General features: G+C 47.3%; 1 protein-coding gene across 4 annotated transcripts; it reads right to left on the bottom strand.

Moving 5' to 3' along the window:
* Nucleotides 1-24,583, bottom strand: ldlrap1b (low density lipoprotein receptor adaptor protein 1b). 4 transcript variants are annotated; one of them, XM_034563086.1, is made up of 10 exons: nt 24,122-24,583; nt 12,850-12,992; nt 11,765-11,877; nt 9,800-9,914; nt 8,612-8,684; nt 5,348-5,443; nt 3,207-3,301; nt 2,735-2,769; nt 1,216-1,247; nt 1-642 (listed from the first exon to the last, which is right to left on the bottom strand). In XM_034563086.1, exons 1-10 carry the CDS (start codon nt 24,204-24,206, stop codon nt 596-598), a joined length of 834 nt encoding a protein of 277 aa, XP_034418977.1. In that variant the 5' UTR covers nt 24,207-24,583; the 3' UTR covers nt 1-595. The 4 variants fall into 4 exon arrangements, with proteins under 4 accessions (XP_034418977.1, XP_034418976.1, XP_034418975.1 ...); XM_034563085.1 differs by having other exon boundaries at nt 3,168-3,301; nt 24,122-24,581; XM_034563084.1 differs by lacking the exon at nt 1,216-1,247 and having other exon boundaries at nt 24,122-24,581.
* Between the last annotated feature and the right edge of the window lie 500 nt (nt 24,584-25,083).

Below are 25,083 nucleotides of genomic sequence, written 5' to 3' on the forward strand. Positions count from 1 at the left end.
CTGGAACTGGTGCGTTTGGTGACCTTCAACCAGTGACCTTTCCCTCTAATCCAGTTACAGTTCTCGTAAATACAAATATGACAGAACCCTTGTTGACCTTTAACCCACGTAACGACCTGTTCAGACTCAACAGGTCAGAGTTCTCCTAGCGCGCGCGCGCACACACACACACACACACACACACACACACACACACACACACACACACACACACACACACACACACACACACACACACAAAAAAGGAAGTAATCCACTGACTGTAACAAACATTAAATGACTGCATGTTTTTTTTCCATAGAAAAAGGGATTAATTGGTTTGTATTGCTTTGGCCTGTTCTGTGAGCAGCCTGCTCTTGTTGTCCTTCAGAGAGCCACCCGACTGGACCTCCTAGAGGTATGATGGCAGGGAGAAAGGTGGGAAACTTTACCGATGTCTCCAACAATGTCTGTTTTTCCACCGCTTCACCCCCATCCCCCCCTCTCCCTTCCCTTCCGTTCCTTTAGAACGCGTCTTTCTGCGTGGCGAAGTCCGTCTCCTCTGGGCCCCATTTGCCTGGGGACAGGCACTCTTCAGTGTTGAAGTCCTGAGGGTTTACCCCAATGTCCAGGACCTGGGGGTTAGTGCGAGACTCAGCGAGTCTGGAGGAGCGCAGGGGAAACAAGACATTGTATTAGCCACCGCTGCGATGAAACCGTTGTTAATAATTACAATTGATTGCATTCAAAAGGCTGGTAAACACCGATAAGTACAGACTAGGTATGGACAGAAAGCAGGACTCAACAAAGTGGCATCTATTTGTGATGAAAGGATGAAAAGAAAGTGACATTCCCCTTTGCGAACGAAACCATGGCAACCCAACGTACAAAATGCCGACTGGAACACAAACGTGTGAACATCCCGAACGTCTGTCATGGAGGTGAGGGCGGGGACACATGACAACACTAGTGATGAACACGCGGACACAGTGGCACACATCATCAGGAAGTCTCGTGAAGCTCGGGATGGAGCAAAGTGTGGAGTGACGATGAGGAGGCTGTTTCTCCGCGGGATGCGTCTCTAATTATGGTTATTAAGCTTTGTTAATGGTATGCGGCCTCAAAAAGAAAGTGTGAAAACTACATGAGTCTCAATCAATCTGATACTCGGACAGATGACGGTCGACTCGGGGAGAATGAGGTGGAAGTCACTGGACCAGTGAAGGGCGGCGTTACCTGAGTAGGATTCAAAGCTATCCAGACTGCGGCTGGGGGGGGGGGGGGTCAAAGGAAACATCACAAGTCAGGCAACAATTTAACTATTCTGAACAGCCTCATAATAAAGTGAGTGGATACATTTATGCGGGCACAGTTCAACTTCATGTCCAGATTTGCTAGCCTTGGACATAAGGCTGTGTGTCATTGGGGTTTAACAATAATTTAAAAAACAGGCGCTTCTTTTTTTGGGCCAGACAGACAAATTTAAGCGCACCAAACTGGCCTTTCCTTCACTATGATCAACAGGCAGTGAAGAGGCTTCAACAGTGTCCAGCAGAGGGCAGTGCAGTCTGTCAAACAGCGACACGAACGCTCTCAACACATGAATATGTGAATTATCTGCAGCTCATAGTGAAAAGTAAGTGGACCAAAGTACTCATCTAAGAGAATTTAAATGTCGGCATTAAAACTCTGCAGTGAAGGAGTAGATGCTTCTCGTGTTGCATGATCTCTGTTTTGTGGGGAGGAAGAGGAGGCCCTGGTGCATTGTGGGGTTTACAAGGAGGACTCTGATCAAACTTCTGAGTGCATAATCTGTCGCTAGTGAAGTGCAAACAGAATCAAAAAGAAGCTAATAAAAGCAGCTTTATATGGTTCATTTGTTTCTTAAGCTTTCAATAACTTACCCTCTGAGTCTTCATTTGAAATTAATAATTAAGATAATTAATCCGGAGTTCATTTCAAGTTTCAAACATAACTGGGAGGCGTCACGCGCCGACTATCCGGCATCATCTTTTTAACGGCCATTCTGTAATATTCTCATTCACCCCAACATCACCCAGTAGTCAGTTACTCATGGTGGTCAAAGATGTCAACCTTGATCTCGGGCCCCCCTCCCACCCACCCCACCCCTTCAATTACATAAATCTACATGTCTGCACCGATGCTGAGAGCATCCTCATTAGTCGCAGAGCAGGAGATTAACGGCGCCGGGTGTAATTACAGTGTGTGCAGACAAATAATCATCTGATAACGGGGCTAAAATGGCTTCTTAGCGCTTGATTACAGAGACGGTGGAGCCCGTTCTCCTCCTTCACGGAAACGAAGCCCACTTTCCAATTAGCAGCGTGATTGAAACGCAGGGCCAAAAGGAACTGAAAGCACGAATACAAGTGTTTGAATGGGCCTGTGAGTGTTTGCACCGAGCAGAGCCGCTGCTCATTCACACTAAATTGACACATTACTCACAGCGGGTTCCCTTCAGATTAGTTTGTCGACGCAGACAATTGGACTTTCAACCTGCAAATGATAAGACCCGATTTCCCCCACCCACCGACTCAAATAAGTTTGTTCTTTTATCCAACTGGAACACTCAAAGTACTACACTGCAGCATTTGGGGCTGAACCGAGCAGACGGAGAGGCTGTGTTCTATTGCAGGAGCGGCCAAAACCCACAGGTGGCTATTTGAAGAACAGCTGTTTAGCAGAGCCCCGGGCCTCTCGGGAAAACCCCCCAAAAATCCACACCGGTTCTCACCTTGAGAAAGCCTCGTCCAGACCGTCCTCCAGCTCCTGCCACACAGAACACACAGGCATTGGTTAAAGATACGGTTCACGTCTCAAGAGGTGATAGGTAAACAGCGCTCATTCATTCAACCTTAATACATTAACAATACATTTCCTCACACAGTCGCCTCCTGACTCTTTTCTCTGGCCTCACATGGTTCTAGGAGGTTTATCTCAGCTACTTGCAGCCCACACCCTCTCCAGCGATGTGGGAACCATTTGATAAGGCCGGTTCTGTTCACTAGGCTATTGTCTGACTCCTTTTGAATACCACAGGTACAGCACACCACCGGGCCCTCTGGCTACGTAATCGGTGTGTCCTGCACGTCTTTCTTCTCTTCACATCTTATCGAGCCTGAACAGCTCAGGCTCAGACTCACTGGCCAGCCCGTCTCTTGCCTTACCCATACAGTATTGTTGTTCTCTGTTGCGTGATTATGCACCATAAAGGGGTCCGATTCCGTCTGCTTTGTTCCCGAGTGGACCAGTGCCGCGTTGGCTCCCTCCGCCAAATCCAGAAGTTTTCCTGTGGCGACCTCTGCCACACAAAACAAACATGTTGGATAGATTTAAAAGCAGAAGAAAAACAACAACGTAAAAACCCTGCCCCCCTGTGTGTATTTTCCTATTCTGGGGATCAAGCTGTGGCGACCAGCTGTCAGATCGTAAGCACGCAACCAACGTGAAAATGCATTAATACCGAGTAACATCTGAGGGTCGGCATGCAGGTGTTGTCGAAGCGATAAAACGCCAGTCATTCCGCCGTGACCCATTTATAGGATCCTGTGATCATCACACTCTCGTGCAACAGTACACCGTATGCACAAAGCCCAGGATGCCTCGCTATCGGTTATGGATCACGCTTTTCATATTGGGCTCCTAATGTGTCCCACCGATGCAGCCGTCTGTGGATCCTCACTTATGATAAGTGAGCATGCAGTAACCCCTCGACTCGCACGCCGCACCGCAGGGACACCACTGATCTGTAATGGGATTGGCTTTTAATGGCCTTTCCTGATGATTAATGTGTGTCAATAATGTGCATCAACACTGATTTCTGTCTACTCTTTAGACTAATGTTATCCCGAGAGGACAGTGAGCAACTTAATGCTTCTATGCGGAAATTTAAAAAAAGGTTTCCCTATTTTCTATGTTCCTCAAAAGAGAAGCTTGCATATCAGTTCTCTTCAACTTGTCCTCCATTTCAACACCGAATAACGCTGTTATGAAGTTAATATTGTGCTGTCATTCATGGGGAAAGAGGGGAGGGGGATCAGGACCCATCTGGAGGTCATAACCCTAATAGAACAGCTTCGGTGTTTGCTCCCAGAGCCTCACTTCCACCATAACAAACATTGGGGAAAATAAACTGACAGATGAAGCAATAATCTTGCAGCGCTCCTTTTAACCTCTTGAAGAGGAGATGTCTGAGAAAGGAAGGTCCTTATAAAGCGGGCACTTAGAAGTGACATTTGTGTTTTTGTCGCCACTGTGAGAGAAAGAAGAGGCTATCACGTCGCACGAATACCGCTGACTCACCTCTGAACACGCCACTGATCCTCTGACACAGCGGCGTGCCAAAGTGAAGGGGACATCGGCATAACCTTTCCGATAGCTCTAAAGCTCTGCTGTGTCGGGCAGAAATGCTTCGGCTGTGGAGTTACGCCAGTTTGCTTTACAGACACACAGCTGGCAGACAAATGACACACCGAATGGTCAGCGGGATGAAGTCGGCCCCGATAACACACACACCGAGCCTCTGTTGCCAGAATCTGCTTCCAAGTCCCACTTTGTTGACACTTCTCACAGGGATCATCCTTAAGAACCCATGTCAGGCCATAAACTGCTAGAGAGAGCTCTCTCTCTGGCTCTCTCTCGCTCTCTCTCTCTTTCTGATGTTTTCATCTGCCTGCAAAAAAAGAAAAGAAAACGGCCTCTGTACCATTTGGAGCTGGCGGTTTCAGTTTGAGACGCTCCCAAAGGGAGACGGGGAAAAGGCAACGCACAAAGCAGACTAACAAGGAGAAAAGCGTTTCGGGGAGTAAGTGTAGAGCCATTGTGCCACTGGCAACAGGATGCTCCTCATCTTGGCTGTGGACAATATGTGGCGCTAAGACTGCCTAAAGGTTGTTTGGCTCACTGGATGTCAACAGCATGTTCAGAAGCCGCGAGTCTTGGAATCTCAGTGAATCCGATTGAACAATAGGGGGGGGGGGTTGTACATGCTCCTTGTACAAACAGGACTGTGATTGTGCTACCGAGAGAGAGAGAATGCCTGTTTGTCCACGAACAGTTCTCTATTATGTGTTGTTTTTAATGGATCTACAATAACACGGCAAAGGATTTTTTCGTTGTCAACAATACACCATCAGCTAAAAGTGTCATTTGCTGTTCATTGTAATGATGCCGGCGAGAAACAATAACAGAGAGGAAGGAACATAAGATTGTTGTTGACCTGCAGCCTCAATGTAAGTCAACCTTTGGCAAGCGGCTGAATACTCTCCCTCTTCCTCCTCCTTCTCCTCCCTCCCATCCCGAGGCTACGATTACTGGGACAGACGTGATGATGGGTGACATGACTCACCTCCTGCCTTCAGGCTGCCCAGGCTGGCCGAGCTGTCCGACTGGGAGTTGCTGGCTCCTTCTCCGTCTGAACCCGACTTCACTCGCTTCTCTTTCTCTGTGTGGGGGAGAAACTGTGATTCAGGAGCTCGTAATCACGGGGTGATTTACTGGATGAACTGTTTACTTCTCTCGCTGCTCAAAATGTCTCCCTAACCCAAGCATATAATGTGTAAACTAATCAGCGGCAGCAAATTGGCAGATAAGGTGAAAAGCCATTAATCGAGCCGGCTGCCAGCTGATCCTAGAGGGCCTGGGCTTCAAAGATTGTGGCGAACATACTTCATACAGCAGCCAATACGTTTAAATATGAGTGGGCATGACATCTGGGTCAGACCGGCTCTGCTCTCTCCAAACATCCTCACCTGCAGAGAAGAGAGGGTCTGATCAGCGCGGACAACACGACAACAGCTCTCGCTGCATTTGCCGCGCAACGCCGCTCCCTTAAACTCAAGTCTAGATCGGAGCCGTTACAGGCTCCCACGGGCCCACAGGCCTCTCCATTGTTTCAGAACTGGAGCTGCACTGAAAGTCAACTTTGAATCTGAGAAGCCCCACCTTTGGGAAAGCACGACATCTTCTCGTGCACCGTCCAATTGGCCTTTGAACCAAACCTGTGATGTCACTCTTGGGAAATGCACTGTAGCAATATGAACACAGTACAATGTGACGATGCATCTTCCAATATTCCATGTTCTTTTTAGTACGGCTATTTCAAATAATAATTAGAAATAGCCTTACTAAAAAGAAAATGATCTAATGCCCTATAAAAAATATATTTTACCCGCTGTAATTAAGTTTTAAGTCTCATAAGTGCCATCAACGTTTGATTCATTGCTTCCCATTATACTCGCACTACACTTGGTTCAGACATAATCACGGCTGTTGTGCGGCTGCATTTCCCCTCGTTTGCAATAAAGCGCAACACTGAGGATGTCAGTTTCCGTGGGGACGGCGTGTCCTCCTGTGCGTCACGCATTAAAGTCAGTCTTATTGTCGCGAAGCACTGCCCTCCCACGGAATACCTCTGCTTGAATCTCCTGGCAACTTTTCACAAGTTGGAGACCTTTGAGCAGCGATAGGAGCGATTTATCAAGTCAAGGTAGGAAAAGTAGGACCCTGAAGTGATGATGATACGGGCCGGTCTACTCACAGACGCATACAAAGACACACAACTGTGCCTACTAGCTAAAATATCTCCATTTCCCAGGATGTGAAGGTAGAGCGGATCCTCAAACAAATCACAAGACTGTCTCAACAAGCCGAGACACTGACTCATTGTAACTGGAGCTCTCAATACTGTGGCTACGCAGTGCATGTCCACTTCTGTCTCACAAGACTTACTGCAGGGAAGTGTTATGTATTTCATAATCATCATCCTTGATCTAAAACATTAATATATATCCTATTTCCCATGAGCCCAGGTAGCTTAGTGATGACAGTGTTACAAAGCTTTCCCATGGACAGCTGTTTTCCCCCCACTGCCTCTCTAGTGCGCAGTTTCCTGAACATTAAGAGTCTTTAAAAGACAAGAGTGTACAAAATCCAGCTGTATTGTTTCCAGTGAATATTCTATGAACACAGATCCGTGAACAGGGATGGGAGCAGTAACATGCAGAGGAATGTGGGTCAGGAATGTGTGGTGGGCTGTGCAGAACCACTGTGGGTGGTGGAGGAGAGTTTGTAAAGAAGCAGACAGACGTACAGTGGATACAGCCCCCCCTCCCCTCTTCCTGCCCTGATCCTCTGGAGTCTTGTAACTTTAATGAAATAGACTCAAACTGATCCCCCCCCCACCCCTGCCACTCTCTCTCCCGACCTCCCTTTCTTCTTCACTGCCAAACAAGACCACCAGTACTTCTTTTTGAAGAAAGTATATATATATATATATATATATATATATATATATATATATATATATATATATATATATATATATATATATATATATATGTATGTATAATAAATATAGATATGTATGTGTGTGTGTGTGTGGTGTGAAGGACTGAATAAATAAGCTTGCCTTCGCGTGAGCCGGGATCAATGGCACCGACACTTGAGCTCCCACTGGCACACGCACACCATCATTTTCTTTTCTTTCCGACACCCTCCCCACCCCAACACTCCTCTGCGCCCCGCCTTTCATGCTCTCTTGCCCCCTCTCCTCATCCCCCATCCCCCTCTTCTTCTGCTTCACCCATCTCCCTCCTTATAATAAGCAGAAGCGAGTGTCTCGATGGGAGGGAGGGGGAAAAGAAAATGACTCGACGGGGTGGGGTCAAGGTGCCAGGTGCAAAACAAGACACGGCAGCAACAAAGGATAATCACAGAATTCAAAAGGGAGACTCCAAGGCGACAAACATGGAGAGATGGAAAAGATGGGGGGGGGGGGGGGTCGCGATGCAGAAACACAACGTTGAGTGGCGAGGGCCGCTCATTTACTCTGGAGTCATACATGCAATAAATTACACGCTTGTTCTGCTGAGCTGTACAAAAAGAACATGTGCGACGCCGTCCTTACACGGCACTTTGATCGCCCGCAACGTCCAAGATGGCGCCGGAAACAAGCGCCGTCTGCTCATCTCCTCAGTGCGGCCTACTATTCGAAAGAGGTGGGGCGCTTTCCCAGTTTGATGTGAAACAGAGAAAGGAGGAAGAGGGAAAAATTGGTAAAGAGGAACTATATCTGGCGTAAAATCCAACTTAGAAGATTGACCTCCAGTCAGACCACCTCTGGCCCAGTGTGACCTCAACTCCTCTCCACCCCTCCCCATGTCGATACCCAGATGAGTCTGTAACGATGAACGAGTTGTCTGTAATTATGAGTACTCACTAATCTAAATAAAGAAGAAGAAAAAAAGGTCTCTCTGTGCTTTATGGGTAATGATGTAAGCGCTGTGGGGGGAAACTGGTTCAATCAATGAGGACATTCCTCTACTGTGTGTGAGTATGACATCAGTGACTGGCAGGAACAGCCGAACAATTCTCCGCCGTTCCACATGACCTTTGTCGAGGGTGTCCGGGCCATGATCAGGAAGACACAGGAACATGCATTTCACGCTGCGCAGGGGAAACATCAGGATGAAATACAGGACCATTGTTTAGCCATGAAGTAGAAAGGTAAAGGGTGTGTACAGTAAATGGAGGATAACAGCAGGGGAGGGGGGGGGGGGGGAATTTTACACTCCGTCACACTCCCGTGCTCAGGGTGGGCGACCGTGCGTACCTTCCTTGGCAGCCTGCCAGAACTCAAACGCCACTCTGAAAGCCTGGGCCACTGTGAGGGTGACCGCCTGGGCCTGTTGGAGGGAAGCAGAAGAGACCAAGAGTGAGACAGCGGGAGAGAGTGAGAACGAATGAGTAACACTCGCAGGCATCTCATCCGCATGCGGGGAAACTCTAGGAAGATGAGGATAAGAAAAACTAAACAGGAAGTGACCACCGTCAGAAGAGGCTCCTTCACAGACACTTATACAGGAGGGAAGAGAGGCCCAAGTGCTCCATGGCAAGTTGTTTATGTAGCTGGGAGGATACGTGGCCTTTTGGCCAGAGCTAAATTAGTGAGGGGAAGGAAAAGGAGGGAGTGGCTGCAAACCTCCAGGGATGGAGAGAATGCCAGAGAGGGATGACAGCATGCCCGCCCTGCATGTTCTCACTCCAACTTGGACATTTGCATACACACAAGAAGAAAAAAATAAAATAGAAAAAAATAAAATAAATAAAAAAAGGAGGTCTCCTTTCAACTTACTGTATCTGCATAAAGCGCTTTACAGATTGCCAGCAGCAAAAGCTGAATGTTGAATCCTGCACCATGAAGACCCGGTTGCCTACATTTAGTAGCTTCTGCCTGGAGCCTTATTTCCCTTTGTATGTATGTATTTATATAAATATATACATGTATGTATGTATGTTTTTATATACATATATAAATAAATACATAATTCAAGAGATCGGGCCAATTTGCTTATTTTCTTTCTTGCCAAGAAAAGGAGTTGAAAATATCAAAATGGTTCTGTGTCTATGTGCTAAACATGAAGCCATAGTCAGCAGCTGAATAGCTCAGGAATGCAATAAGACTGGAAACGGAAGGCACGAAACAGCGCGGCAATTTCCTGAGGTGTGAAAACCACCGAGCAGACCCTCTGAAGCTCATTAATTGACATGTTAAATTGAGTTTCTTTATTCTGTACTAAAATGTAAACGTAATGACAACACGATTTTCTTGGCCAGGCCGGTAACAGTCTGAATAATCAATAAGTGAGCTTTAAAGGTTTTAATATGCAGATTGTGTTGACCTTTCCCTTTACATGGTATATTTAGATTCAGTTAGCTGAACACTCTGTGAAACCTCAGTTATTGGATAAGCAGCCCAACTAGTTTTGCAACACGTACTTGCACAGACTCATTTACGTACCATTTTTCTCTTGGTGCAGAGGAAGGCGTGACACTCCAGAGTCTCGTTGTGCTGGCTCTGGACGATGTAGGCAAAAACTTTGTCGTGCATCTTGTCCGCCGTGCAATAGGATATTCTAAGAAACAAACACAGATGTACACGCTTTAAAACTCTTAAGACTTAAGAGAGTCATCGCAGATCGAGTGGGGCCATTGTGCAACGTCATCTGCACTAAGCCCTTAAGCTAGTCCAGCAATTAGATTCAAACTCTTCAATTTCTCGAAAACTGCTATAGAAAAAAAAGAATAATAATATCCCTGCCATTCTTATAGCCAGCACCGCTCTGATCAAATACACACCCCAGCTGTGTACAGAGCTGAACTGTGTTGTGTATTTGGACTGAACACGTGTGCCGACATCTGTGCCGGCTTTCGCCGATGGGATAGTAAGTCATTACATCACACTCCCACTGTGTCCACCTGCTTGACGACCATGGCACACCGCTCTAAATGACATCTTTGATCGGGCCGGGTCCCTGTAAGGTACATGCAAAAGACTCATACAGCCGGAGGTCCTCCGCTGCACTGAGCTTTGTCCGTGTCGCATGTGAGGAAGGCATCCGCCATGGCTTGTCCGTCTCAGGTGCAGAGCAGAGATTGTAATTAGGTTGCAACGCTCCACAAATAGCTTCGCTCCACTATCTGATGACCAGGTTATCAGCCTCACACCAAAGTGGCAAATTGGGGAGCCAGACCCAAAATGATGGAGGGGGGCAATAATGAACTGCCATCTGTCCTTCCTTTCCCTGCTTTAAACTTCTCTGTGGGAGAGCCACACACACACACACACACACTCGGTTCACTAATGACTAAGGAATATACGGTGTGGATAAAATAACTGAATACATAAATAAAAGCGAGAGAGAAAAAGTTTGGAGAGGTTCGGGAATCGCAGCTGCGTCTCTGCACAACACAAGATTTACGGGGGAAATGTTTTGGAGGGCGTCGGGGAAATTGGGTGTCTCGGCAAAACCATTTCTTTTATTGGCCGTCCATCTTCTTTGCAGACGTTCCAGGGGAGGAGAGCTCCAACGGGGTGCGAGAGGCAACCAGCTGCGTTATGACTCCACAGCATCCTGAGGTCACAGCTGGACCCACCTCACAGAGTCAAGCTTTTATTTTGCTGTAGTGTTTACTTCGTATTCTTCAACCGACAGAATGGACTTTTGTGTGCAATATTAGTCATGTTAAATCTGAAACAGGCCAGCAGTAACTAGCCCAGGTTTGTTTTTTAAATACAGATCCATCCTGTATGCCATTCTCAGATGCCAGGAGGCGGTTGTTCAACTATGTATACTCATATTCTCGTCCTCAATCTGCCAGCTTTTAGGCCAAATTATTCAGCATAAGCCTATTCATGCTCGGGAAAAATGACGGAAAGTCCCGTCTCTCCTTGATATGTAGAGTCATAAATGTGGAATTTGAGAAAAAGCGATTTGAGCTTGGATCATAAGCTTGAGGGCCAATGGAGGTTCGGCAGCTTTAAGTGTGCAGGCTGTGGCAGGCAAGTGAGATCTGTAGGCATTGTGAACGTGTGTGTGTGTATCTAGATCAGAATATACAGCTGTTGGAGTGCTCTCAAGAGAGTTGAGATTGATGAGACACGCTGCTGATAGACGATAGACAAAACACACACACACACACACACACACACACACACACACACACACACACACACACACACACACACACACACACACACACACACACACACACACACACACACACACACACACACACACACACACACACACACACACACACACACACACACACACACACACACACACACACACACACACACACACACACACACTATTGTGGATGATAAGCAGCAGGCTTAGGGTGAGAGCGTTTCACAGCTGGGGCCACCCATCTGAGTAAGGGGCGCGGAGAGTGTGAGGAACAGCGGGGAAAGAGGACTAACCTGTATATGGAGATGTTTTCTATCAGCTGGCTGGTGGCACTGTCGTAAAGGATGATTCCTCGCGGTGAGACCGTTACGGTGACTTTCTGGAGCTTTTTGCCACTGGCTTTAGCCTGGAAAGGAGGTGGAGGAGAAAGGGAGGAGGCCACAAAGAGAAAAGAGGGCTATGTGAGTGAGACGGAGATGAGAAAGGAACATCAGTCTGTGTCAACCTTATATTTATGTAATTGCTGCTATTTGTTCTTTAAATCAGACCAGCCAATCAGGTTTACGCGGAATCCAGACTGTAGCTCAAATGCTTGCCAATCCAAAAAAATATGTTAAATCATTGGAGCTATGACAGACCTTCGAGGCATGAATTGCAGAGCTGCTGGCTTGATTGTGTTTGTTACTTATTGCATATATACAATGTCAAAACACACACATACAAACATATAAAATCAAGTTTGTTTGAGTGACAAAGACACATCCAATCCAGAGTAAATTACATCTTTTACAACTATGGCGTGACAAAAATATGACCTCACACTAAGTGTACCTACCACGTAATAAAATAAAAGGCCCCGTTCAGCAGCCTAACATTCAGGGCAGCCGACAGTTTAGGCCCAATCGGAGCCTCTGACTTTGTCCCCATACATCGCGCGGCTCAAGTACCACCGTTCCGCCGACGCCAACTACATTATCCACTGAGCTGCCAGATCCAATAACAATAAGCCCTTTCTGCCATGATAAAGCTGGCTGAGCCATATACGGAGCAACAGTGTCTAAACTAATTGCATCCTCTTCTAAAAGTCAGCCTGGGCCTCGGGGGGGAAGGAGGGGGAGAGCAGGCAGCCAACCAGTCACTTTTCACCGAGGTGTCATTCCGGTCATAAACAGGAGAAAACTACTGTGTGGACTCCAAGTGGTGGAGGTGGTGATGTGGGGAAAGATATTGAATGCGCTTGAGCAAAACTCATTTTCTGGGAATAGTTTTCTGAGTAGATAGTTACCCTGCATTGAAGCTATTCCAGTTATGTTTGTATATGTGTGTGTGTGTGTGTGTGTGTGTGTGTGTGTGTGTGTGTGTGTGTGTGGTCTCTCACCGTGGCCACTATCCTCTTGACAGCGGCCGCAGACAGCTCCTCTCCCTTGGGCTGCTCCACCATTGTGACCCCCAGGTACTTGAGCTGGAACACCATGCCCTCCAGGAGGGTCTCCCTCGTGTCCGTCCAGTTCTCGGGAAGCTCTGCGGGACGAGAGACATGCATCAGTGAGGCTCCGGCTCATCAACAACCCCCGCTGCGTTGCTCTGTATGGCGGGCTGAGAGATACCCTGTGCAGACACAGCAGTAGCCACGCTGTGTCCATTATGTGCAACAAGCACACACCCTTTTTGTTTTTCCTCCACTATAAATAAAAAGTTAAACTATAACCCTGGTCTGTCATTTCCACGTAATTATGAATCCCACATCTTTTTTTTTTGTGGAAAGACCCGCTCTGTATAGCTGGTTGAGGCAGAGGCAATTGCTTGAAGTTAGACATTGACCTCAGTTAGACAGCTCAGAGAACAGGGCGGGTCTTACCAAGAAAAGCCTAGTAAGACCCACCTTCATAACGCGTTATTTATGGGTGCCATCTTTGTTTTTCGACTTGGCGACAGGAGTTGCAAGTATTCAAGGCAATTATTGTGACGCATGGAGGGCGAGTTGTTGGTACCTTACTGTAATTGAGGTTTGCCAGGTGGAAGTTTTCCACAGATTTGAGAGCAGCTTTACACAGGTGACCTGGTCAGCTGAAGGAATGAAGATACTCATTTACAATTCAATTTAAAACCACTACAGACTTTTCAACCACCACACAAAATGTAGGAGGGGGGGGGGGAATCTGTGTTATTTGGAATGAATACGTTTTCATGGCTTTAAACTAGATGTCTAATACAGGTTCAAGAGATATACCTGGTCCCTCGTGACTGTCTTCCAGAACTCATTTACAACCTCCCCACCTACTGCCGGAAAAGTCATTCATAAAAGATGATCTCCTCCAGCGTATGAGACGATGACACTTATTCAGGACTCAATAATGTACATTTCGTCTTTGGAATGAAACTGTGGGGCTGTGGTTTTGATTTCTTTTATCAGAGGAATCACTTGGCGAGCTGCTCGAGGCGACGCACTTCTCTTCATATTATATCCGTTAGAGGATAGTCGGGGGGAGGGGGTGGGGGTGCCACAGAGATGGAGCAGTGAATGAGAAAAGGAGAACAACTTGTGTGAACCTGCCTTCCCATTCGTCTCCATGAGGGTGCTGATGATGTTGACATCATCAGCACCCTTCCCCTCGTGGGTGGGCCTTATGTCACCCAGTATCTTCAGGGTGATCGAAATGGAAATCCTGCATCACTTTCATTTCCAAGGAGATTAAAAATCGACACTGAAAATGCATTGACCTGTAAACAGTCAACAGCATTTAAGGGTGAAACATTACTGATGAGCACCATTTTCTTTCCATTTGTAGTCATCACTTGACTTATAGGAGCCCATATTGTTTAGGGAAACCGTGGCAGAGGTTAACCTACAATCTTCCTCGTCTTCGCCAGCCACACCGAGCCAACCGCGGTGGTTCTGGAGAAGGGCCTGTAATGGTCTAAATGCAGCTCCAACCAAACCCATACTTAAGTAATGGGTGATTCTCAAGGGAAAAAGGTGAAGGTCTTCGAGCTCCTAAGTGTGGGGAACACATCAGCCCAACGTCTTCTGCTGATGCCGTGGTTACATTAGTCCCGGATAAGTAGCACCCACGTTGTAATATAACCTGCGGCGAGGAATCATTAGCTTCTGTTCGCGACCTAAATCAAGTTACCGAGCGGCCTACGAGTGCCCATTACAGGGTGTAGCCACTTAGGGCTTTTGTAGACAGCGACGCAAATGTGATGGGGGGGGTAACGCCAGCTCAACCTCAGTCGGCGTTTTCTCACCTCTCGTGCTAGTTTGCAAAACGCAGCACCGCCGACAGGTCCGCTTCGCCGAGTCTCAACAACATCTAAGATTGTGCTTTGAAAATGCTCCAAGGGGCTCGATTCGAGGCTCAGGAGAGATGCCGTTCACATAAACAGTCAGCCGCAGGCTTGTGCTGGTCCAGCGGAGACATCAGAAGCAAGCCCCCGTACTTCAGCTGGCATAATAATGCTCACAGGAGGCAGGACTCTGGGGGATGACCAGCGGTTCACCCCGACTGCAGGAGTCTTGGGAGTCCCTCGTCCAGAGAGATCCTGAGGAAGCTACTGTAAGACCGGACGACGCAAATGATGGAGATATCTTCATCCCGACAGAAATACACGAGGGGATGACTATTAGGCCAAAAGACATGTAATGTTAATGCTATTTTTAGACCGGTGCATGTACCCAGTGCTGCTTTGTGCGGAATAATAATCCATTTTCATATTGGTCACATTTGCATTCAACCCACCCACCCACCACCTGCCCCATCCATGGCGGCTCCTCTGCAGCTGCACCGCTGATTAGAGCAAAACTTCAAAAGGGCTTCTGGGCTAAGCTGGAGCCGAGGCTGGTCAGAGAGCGCTGCTCTCCAGGGTGACACCGCCTGTGAACAAGCGAGAGAGAGAGAGAGAGAGAGAGAGAGAGAGAGAGGGAGCACCAATGTTTGCCGAGTGAGAAGGGGATGATATTTTTTTTTTTTGGGGGGGGGGGGGGGGTTCGTTTAGCCAATTATCTTCAAAGTGCGACGTGGATGACGAGCGGCTGGGGTTCATTCGGTCTTGCTCGGGTGCGTGCTCTGCGGGTCTTCACTGAGCCACACCCGGAGAAAACCTCCGGAACCCTTGCACGCCGCCCCTGAACACATAAACCGCTACAGAAATATCAACCGCACAGACGAGAGACATGTGTTATGAGAACAAAACAAATATCTGCTGCTTGACCTCCAAGTGATGGCCGGATTGAAAAATAAGAAGAATGTACCCCTCCCAGCATCTGTCAACCTTGGATTAAGTCCCAGATGACATTAATCTCATCAGGGGAAAACTAGTCGAAATAAAGAGTCTTACATAAGAGCACCTCACACAGAACCGTAACAATTTCCTCTGCTCTGTTGTTGGGCTTTAGAGTTCATGTCCAAGTCGTTCAGGTAAGCTCCAGGATATCAATATTCATGAACGTGTATAATATTCACACTGAGGGTTTATCGAGCCTCATCAAGGATTTGCTTTGAAGGCCGATTTGCCTTCAAAGCAAGACACAGGGAGTTTTAATGTTCCATGTTAACCACTCTAAACACAAGACACTATATCTCGGTCCAAGTCAGCAACTGTTAGGAGTATTTTTCTCTTCCTTTGCGTTGATGAAACGTTTGTCTTTTGGCGAGCAGTTTTATTTCCCCACAATTGTGTAATATGATAACAGTTAGTGTAGCAGCATGCCATCCTCATAACCCATTGGCAGCTACTGCCTCGCTCTGCCGTTCACCTGCAAAGTCCACAAACCTTTAGGATGTCCATGTCACACAGGTCAACAAAGCAGACTTCTAGAGCACTTGTTGCAATAAGAGTGAGGTCATTAAAAGCCAATAAGGTTTCTTTGCAAATAATGTGTCCAATAGTATTTTAGACCAAGACAAATCACAATGGGTTTAGGACATTTCAAGATCCTAAAACTCGGTTGTAATCTGTGGCTCTATGACGGTGGTTATCACTCAAGGCTGGCCCACTCTCACATATCCAACTGTCTCTTCCCACTACCTCTGTTTTGCCAGATTGTTGTGGAAAAGGTTGTCAGCATTAAACGGTTACCGCCGGCTGTACTGCGTGCTACCAACAGTGGCCACAATCCAGGCAGGTTACCAGCGCCGTGTGGTTCGATGGACCTGTGAGCAGGAACCCAGACAGACCTGCTGCCTGTGTTGGTTACATAAGACCGTCGTGGCAAAGAAAACACTTCAGAAAGAGGTCTGGGACACTTCTTTAAAAGCCAATCATTTGAGTCTATGCAGAAGCCGGGACTCGCCATTACGTTTTAATGAAGCAAAAACTACAGAGGCAGCTGTGCCCCTTTTGATTACAACAAGAGATCTGGGGAGGCGAGCCGCCACAGAGGTCCTGGGAGTTATAATCAAAAGGGATTGGAGGGATGAGCCTGTGTATTTTGGTCAAAGCCAACACAAAAGGAGATGAGGCGTGCGATTTGGACACGGGAGGGTCAGAGGGGATCACTATCGCTCTCCCCGTCAACAGCGAGCAACAGTGACAGTAATGAGGAGAGAGGGTCTGCTCTTCCCAGCCTCGCCTCCACTTTCAGAAGGGAAGACGACAGACGGGCATCCAGAGGGGGAAGGGAGACAAGACGGGCGGAAGAGGAGAGAAGCTCACAAAATGAGGAAAGAACGGATGAAAAGAAAGAAAGAAAAACAAACACGCGAGATGAAATTAAGTCAAATGCCAGGGATAAGCCAATGTTGCCAGCGAGACAACATCCCCACCTGTAAATTCATGTAACGGACAATTAGGGAGAGACGAAACAGTTCGGTCACCGTGGAAACAGTGGGAGTGCTCGTCTATGCCGTAGGGTGCAGGCTAAATAATGCACTTGGGGCTGGCAGAGAGGGAGGTGTGCATGCGGCGGTACTGGCATGAAAAACACAAATCACCACAGCGCCCTCCTGATAACTTAGAGGATTTATCAGCGCGATCTGGCTTCCTTCTCACCGTTATTAATTTTGCTCGGCTTGAAAGTGAATGAAAATGCTTCCCTAAAGAAAAGCCCAGCATTGGGACAGAGATAAAAAATCAAGGCTGAAACAAAAGGGCCACTCTTCCTCGCAGACAGTGAGTCGCTTCTAAACAAAAAAAAAAATATTTGACGGGGGACAAATTGGAGCAGGTGATGGGAATTTGGTGGGACCCAAAGACCCACGCGGTGATTAACCACCACGTCGCACCACAGTAGGCGTGGATGTTCTGGCAGTATCTGGGTGCTACCAAGTGATGGTGTCAGTGAAAAGCTGCGAGTAGCAACACCAGCGACATGAGTAAGCATTGAAAGGTCACAGAAGTTAAATATTCAATCCAAGTCTGAACAAATTATCCTTTTGCCTGGTTGAACAAACGGGCACAAATAAAGGCCTTCAGGTCAACAGTCAAATCCCCCACCAGCAGGCTGCGCGGGTCGAGCTTGCTGCATTAACAATTTCCCCTTTGTGGAGGTTTGAAAGGAGCCTCTGAGCATTGAGAGCTCTCCGCGTGGCGCCAGTGGATGAGTGAGGGGAGAGAATCCCAGCGCATACGTCCACCCACACACACACACACACACACAAAACTGTGCGATGTTGGGAAAAGGTGTGTACTACAGCTGACCCGTCATGTGATCCTCTCAAAGGATCGGAGTTTAACTAAGGACAGAGGTTCCCAATATGAGATGGCATAAGTCAACTGCAACCAGTCACCAAAGCAAAATGTGCTCTTTGAAGGCCTCAGCTGGGCTGGGGTGAGATGACCATCCTCTCATCTCACAGCGACAACACAAAAAAAAGAAAAAGACCCATCCCAGCATTAGATTCCAATCAGGACATTTGGGCTAATTTAGAAACTGCAGACTCAGATGAGGAAAGATGCCTGCAGGGATACACAGCACAAAGCTTGTTTTAAGAAAGAAAGAAAGAAAGAAAGAAAGAAAGAAAGAGAGAGCGCCTTGGACAACCTCTAACTGTGCCGCTAAAAAGTGAGCTCCTCCATTTCTTTTGGACTATTTTTCTGTGGTTGAATCTAAGTGCGAGCGCCGTTTTCTGTACGGGCTGTTGCGGTCGGCCGCTGGTGAGCGATGAGCCATCACCGTTATGGGAAAAGGCCGAGATGGAGAAAGACAGAGTGTGGGCAGTAGACATGGGGAGATCGCCGCCGCCTGTCCCTGCCTGGTGCAAAGAAACATTCCGGTTCTATTGTTCTTCCCTTCTTAACGTCGTGTGGGAGGGGACACAGGAAACATTTTTACATATCATCAGAAAAACCAGGTCAAAGCCTCTCCGCGTGCGAGATACACAAACAATCGATACGAGCGACCACAGAGACATAAACTACAGGCCGGTTCACTGAAGGAGCAATCGATACAAAGTAAGTAAGATGAACAGTCCATGGGGAACCCTTTACATCCAACGGCCTGCGACCCCTTTGCTCTCCTTCCCCCGGGCACCAGGGTGCCCCTGGTATTTGATCTTCTACACCAGCAGTGCCTACGATGTTCCTAAACACCGAGGTCGTTGCAGGACTCCCAATGGCATTTTGATGGCCATTCAAAACTGATTCCAGTTGGGTCGGCAGAAAGGATTTGCAGTGGAGAGGACACTGAGACACGCGTCTTTCAGTATTGGCTAAATCCACTCATAGAAGGCAAGGGGGGGGGGGCTTACAGCTGATGACCAACTGAGGCCAGAATGTACTCTCGACAGGAGGCCGGGTTATGAAACGGATCCTAAAAAGCGCCCCGTGCACAGTTAGTTTCTGACATTCTACTGGCAATTAAGGATGCAAATAAACGGGCATGTCTTCAGTCTGTACGATTAGAATCATGCCTGTACATAATGTGTGCGTGAATTGTCAGCCATTTCCTTTACACACGCGCATATATATATTTAAATGAACTGGCTCACAATAGGCTGTTGTTGTGATTATATCCCAGCTGTTAGTGGTTAGTGTACTTCCCAGTACACTAGTGTACTTCTGCTGGTCAACATTGTCGAACATCCATTCTCCGTATTGCTGCATGTCGTTCAGCAGATGTTTTACGTAGAAGGGCACGGCTCAAACCTCTCCTCAAATTATCCATAAATGTCTCCATTCTGTAGCAGGTTTTTGTGGCTCCGGTGTCCAAAACGGAAAGGCTTTACGAGGGCCTCACCAAACCAGTGCAAAGAAAACCAGCATGAAATGAAAAATAAAATGAACCATTCCCTTGCTTTAACAGTTTGATTCATTGTTTAGTCACATAATGGCCTTAAGGGCTGAGGAGTTTACTTCTTGTTGAGCCAGTTCCACACTGGGACCCTGAGATTTCGAAGATGTGCCTCTGCAAATCTCCGCTTGGTGCCCATTTTTTTATGTGCCTCTTCGCAGAGACATGTTTCAAAGTGTCATTTTGGCAGCGGTGGCAGACATACAGGTGGAGGGGAGGAAAACGGTCAATGAGCGGTAATGAAATCTTCCATTCAGAAAAATAAATTAAAAACCCTCCCCTGCATTCCTCTGGATTTCATCTCCAAGCTGAGTTCAGGGTGTGTCATGTGAGGTTTCATGAGAGGTTTCACAACTTCTGACGAGACACAACAGGGACGTCTGGAGGTTTTGGTGAGGGGGAAAAAAAGCAAGTATTACCTGAATTACATGCTCACCAGTGGTGTGTGTGTGTGTGTGTGTGTGTGTGTGTGTGTGTGGGGGGGGGGGGGGGGGGGGGGGGGGGTTCACTAAGTGCTTTGACTTTCGTTCACGTCCCATAAGATCGCCATAAACGTCGGCAGCTTGACTGACGAGTCTGAGAAAAGGAATGCTGGAGGTATACCCAACGTTCAGCAGCTGTGGAGCCATAGTCCTAACATGCCCGCAGTAGAATATAGTATTATTAACTCTCCATGCTCGGAACAGATTAAAAACTAAATATTTGTAATTGCTGGGGACAATGAATTACCAACTTTCTATAGGCTCAGATAGCGGTCTGAACTTCATTTGTGAGCATTCCATGTTTTGCTGTAAAAGTTTCAGATAGCATTTATTTAGACACCAATAATATTAATAATATGTAGCCGCCGAGGAACTGTGAACTAGCACACTGGCCATATGTCGACACATATGGCTGAAGGAGATTACATAAATTATTTCTCACCAGGAACTGGTTAGCCACTGTGCATCCTGACCAGACTTTCCTTCTGGCTTCACAGAATGACATTATCTTTCAAAGTAGTCCACTCCCCACTGTGAACAAAAGTGGGGCAAATAAAAGATGGGCTGTCTATTTCCTTGAATAAGAAATAAAAAATAAAAAAATCTTAGTGGAGTTGGGTTTTCTTAGTCTATGCCATGAATGTGTATTTTTAATTATAATTAGTCTTTTGGAGCAATTTATGCAGTTTACACGGAAAGAGGGAGAGTGTTTACTCTGAAATAATAACACACGGGAATAGATGTACATTGCTCTAATCACAGGCAACTGAATGCAATATAGCACAGCGAAGAAGAGGTGAAAATAGATCGCCTCGCCAATTAAATCAGACTGCAGTTTACCGCTCAACTTGGCCTGTGCCAGTTACTGGTCTGACCGTAACAATTACGATGTTTAAAGTTTCCAGCTGCGTCAGCCGAACCAAGAGAAAGGCAAACATCCATTTTCCCCGCAGGTCTTTTTTAATTGTCCTCGAGGAGAAACGGTGACAGAGCATGATTCTGCAGTCCTATCCACACGTGACTCCGTACATTGACTCCACACACAGAGGATTACAGATACAGAAGATCTAAACAGGGCTGTAAATCAGTGAGGGCTTTACAACTCCATAAAGAAAACCCGCTGGAAGCAATCTCCATTACAGCCTCGCAGCCCCCCTTTAGGTCACTTGGTGCAGGGGACCGAGCAGTGGGGACGGGACAGTCTAGACCACATACATCTATTCTATATCAAAATACATGAATAAAAAAAGGGAGGCTAGCGTAAAAAGCTACTTAAAGACCTACTGAGTCTGTCATTAACAATTACGCCTTTTAAAATTACAGCTATGGATGTATAATTTAGCTTGAACACAAACTTCTATCACTGCACTGACGCACGCCATCTGATCAAATAGTAAAATGCAAATTAGTCAACAGCTACACAGACTCGCCTCTCCGGTAGCAGTGTCAACGGCTCTGGCTCGTGCACATCTAGGTGTTTTAATGATGCAGTGGCATCGGTTTGAGATCATTCTCCCATCATCAGCCCTCTGTCACGGGTGGACTGGCGTCCTCGCTTCAATATTGACAACCCGACAGATGGCAGCTCCTTAACCGGAGACGTGGGAGGGAACTGTTTCACTTCAATGCAGACAGGGATGTTCTGCCTCCCACGCTTTTCAGGCAACGGAAAACATAAAAGAAAAAAACAGGCCTCCATGACCTAAAAATATTGTTATTGTTATTGTTAATGTTGCATACCCCCCCCCCCACAACTTAAAACGGGAACTATTCCGATGTTATGGGAGGGTAGCACACAATATCATTTTATCAGCTCAGCAGATTGCCAAAAAACTACTGAGCTGTTTAAAACCATGCAGGAAATGACACACATTCTTGCACGTGCACAAGAAAAAGCAACGGAAACAAGGTGCTAATGTAAGCCTACTTTAACATAGTGACATGCAGTGATTATTAAAAAAGAGACAGTTTTGTAAAAAACTAAACAATGCTGGAATCCGTCAGGATCCAGCTCTGACAGTGGGAGAGAAGGAATGCAGTGCTGATAGATGCCAAAGAGAAGACGGGCTGCTTTGACTAGGCCAAGCCTACACACCGGAGGAAAAAGAAAGACCATCTCACTGGACACAAATGATGCACCCGTCTAAATCTGCAAATGTGACCCAAACCAGAAATCACACTAATGAAAAAGGGAATTAGTCCAATTCACACAACATCGTTTGTACAACGACGACGGTATTTGGTCACGTCTCGTGCAGAAAACAGGATCCACCAATTACAGCAGAAGCTTACTGACGCCGCAAGATGAAACAAGTTGCCTTCTTAATCATGACTTTGCAGTTCACTGGTGCCGACTGAAACACAGCTAAGCCTGCAATTATCTCAACAGATTGAAGAAAGAAAAAGAAGAAGATGAAAAGAGGAAGATGAACAGTTACTTGATTACAGACAAAAGAGGAAGCTCAAATGAATAAGCATTGTGGGGGAGGAAAAGATGCGATAGATATCACATTGGTTGACAGTCACACGGTCTGCCTGTCTGCCTGCCTGCCTACCTGCCTGCCTGTCTGTGGTGACAGCTGAGAGACGGGAGGATGTGACTATTGCCACAGATTGACTGTCAAGTCATGGCAAAGCTCAACATCAGCCCGGGCTTCCAGCAGCAGGAATTGATTGGTCGTTAGTCCTCAGTGACCTCTGACCGGTCAGATGTGGAATTGACAATGCATATTGTGCATCTCTCCCCCCCACACACACACACACACACACACACACCAGAGAGGGGTGGACCAAAACAAAGCATCGATTGCACTGTGCACACGTGTAACATCTTGCTGCCAACTGCTCTATTGTCTATGAAATAAAGGGGGAGGGGGGCATTCCCCCTTTGTGTCAAGCAAACATAAAAAGGGTGGCGGCAGCTCCGCCTGCACATGACAGCCTGCTGTCACAGCCAGCGTGGTGGTGATTGTACATTGTAGTTGGAGCCGAGCATCACATGGAAACGGCACGTAAAAAACCTAATGTGGCTTTCGCGTATGATTAAACCCCCTTTATTCAAGCTTGGCACTCTGATGAACACCCCCCCCCCCCCCCCCCCCCCCCCGCACACACACACACCATAATATTTAGTCCAGGAACATAGTATATCGCCTAGCAACAGTGCGTTGCTAGGTTCGCACAGCCTTGCCAGGTGGACGACCCTCACTTTCCCTAGTGAACCCCCCACACTTTTTTCCCGACAGTGACCCCCCCCTCACTTTTTTCCCTACAGTGACCCCCCCTCACTTTTTTCCATATTGAACCCTCCTCACTTCTTTCCCTACAGTGAGGTGAACCCTCCTTCCTTTCCCCTCCTCACTTCTTCCCCCCGTCGCTCAGCAGTCCACACCAGAAGTGCTTCAGCTCCTCAGCCGAGCGCCCCTGTTGTAAAATGTCACCACCGTGTCAGCAGAGGGACGTGGCAAAGGGCTTTCACTAACTTTTTTGCTTACGTTTTATTTATAATCACGGCATTGCCCGCTTTTTGGTCTGAGGGGATACAAAAAACGAGCGACTCGTCAGACTTGTAAGAAAAGCGGAGAACTTGTTTCTCCGTGCGCAAAAACAGCCACAACACCCGGCAGCCTCCAACAGGAGTCGGCTTACGGGCTGCGTGGCGCTGCTGTCAGCTTAAGTGTCAAGTTCAAAACCATAACAAATCATGTACGACTCAAAATACTTGCTCAAATTGAACTATTGGTGTTTCGGGTGGACCACTAGCCCCCTCCCCGTTACCCACACTGACAGCTATGTCCCCCCAGACCACCGGAGCCGAGTGGCGAAGCCCCGCTCCGTGAACACCGGGGAGCCGCTTGTGGAGGCTAGCTTGCTTCGGTTTAGCCAAACGAGCGCCGGCTAACGCCTCCGCGGTCACGCACGAACAGCCCGATACTCACTTTTGTGCCTGCCGGCCGCCCACGACTGTTTGGCGATGCTGGGGCTCCGTATAATTGCCCTTCCGGCGGATTTCAAAGCGTCCATATCGTAATCCAAAAGTGGGGCAAAGAGCCCGGCGAGCGCCCGTTTCGTGTCGGTGTGGAAACGCACTCCGCTCGGTTCAGAACAGCCCTCTCCCGTTCAAACTTTGTTTCTGCTGTTTCTTTTTCCTCCCCTCCGCGCGGATGGCTCTCAGTCGACGGTAGATTATCATGTTCGTCCCCCTGGGCGGCGTTTTGTATGTAAATTAACCGGATAATGTGCGTGACGCCCGGTTGTGGAATCACGCGAGTGAGGTGGTGGTTGGAGCAGCGGCGGCGGCAGCGAGAGGCGGGCGGTGTTTAGTTCCTGTTAAAAACACGGCGCCGCTTCACTCCCACATGGTGTCCTTTGTGATCAATGGTTTGCCAGTCACATCACGGGCTGTGGTGAGACCCCTAATGTTTTATTCAGCCACGTGGTCTCTTCTCTATCGAGCCTCGGCACCCATCCGTCTGTCTATCCAGCGGACATGTCAGTGGGCGAATGTCACGAACCAGAAAGTAGGTCGGGCATACAAAAAATACTTTTCAGGTTGATGCATTCAATGTTCTGCATCAGAATAAAAACGACATTATTATTAATTATTTTGTCACGACCATTCTTCGCAGTCCTATTTATCGTCAGCAAGATGCTCTGATTTGGTTCCATACTCATTTGATATTAATAAATGAGCCCCCATATTCTGCCCTATAGCCCATAAGACAGCTGCAGTGGACGAAGGGCTGTGAGGGTCCTTTCTTGGAAAAAGACAGTCAGTGTGTCATTTTTTTCAAAACAAAATTGAAAGCCAAGGAGTGCCTGCTGGGCATGTGGAGGAAAAAGGGGTTTCCTGATGAAAGAATGAGGTCAGGGAGATCTGGACTGTGGACAAAATATGTAT

Source organism: Cyclopterus lumpus, chromosome 22, assembly GCF_009769545.1.
Source record: "Cyclopterus lumpus isolate fCycLum1 chromosome 22, fCycLum1.pri, whole genome shotgun sequence".
Lineage (NCBI taxonomy): Eukaryota > Metazoa > Chordata > Actinopteri > Perciformes > Cyclopteridae > Cyclopterus > Cyclopterus lumpus.

Bases quoted from the DNA above. Each gene is read 5' to 3' on its own strand.
- ldlrap1b (XM_034563083.1), bottom strand. From the start codon at position 24,206: ATGGACGCTTTGAAATCCGCCGGAAGGGCAATTATACGGAGCCCCAGC. The intron at 12,993-24,121 runs GTGAGTATCGGG...CTCGTCCCGCAG, and splicing joins GGCGGCCGGCAGGCACAAAA to AGCTTCCCGAGAACTGGACG. The intron at 2,770-3,167 runs GTAAGGCAAGAG...TCTGTGTGGCAG, and splicing joins AGAACAACAATACTGTATGG to GAGCTGGAGGACGGTCTGGA.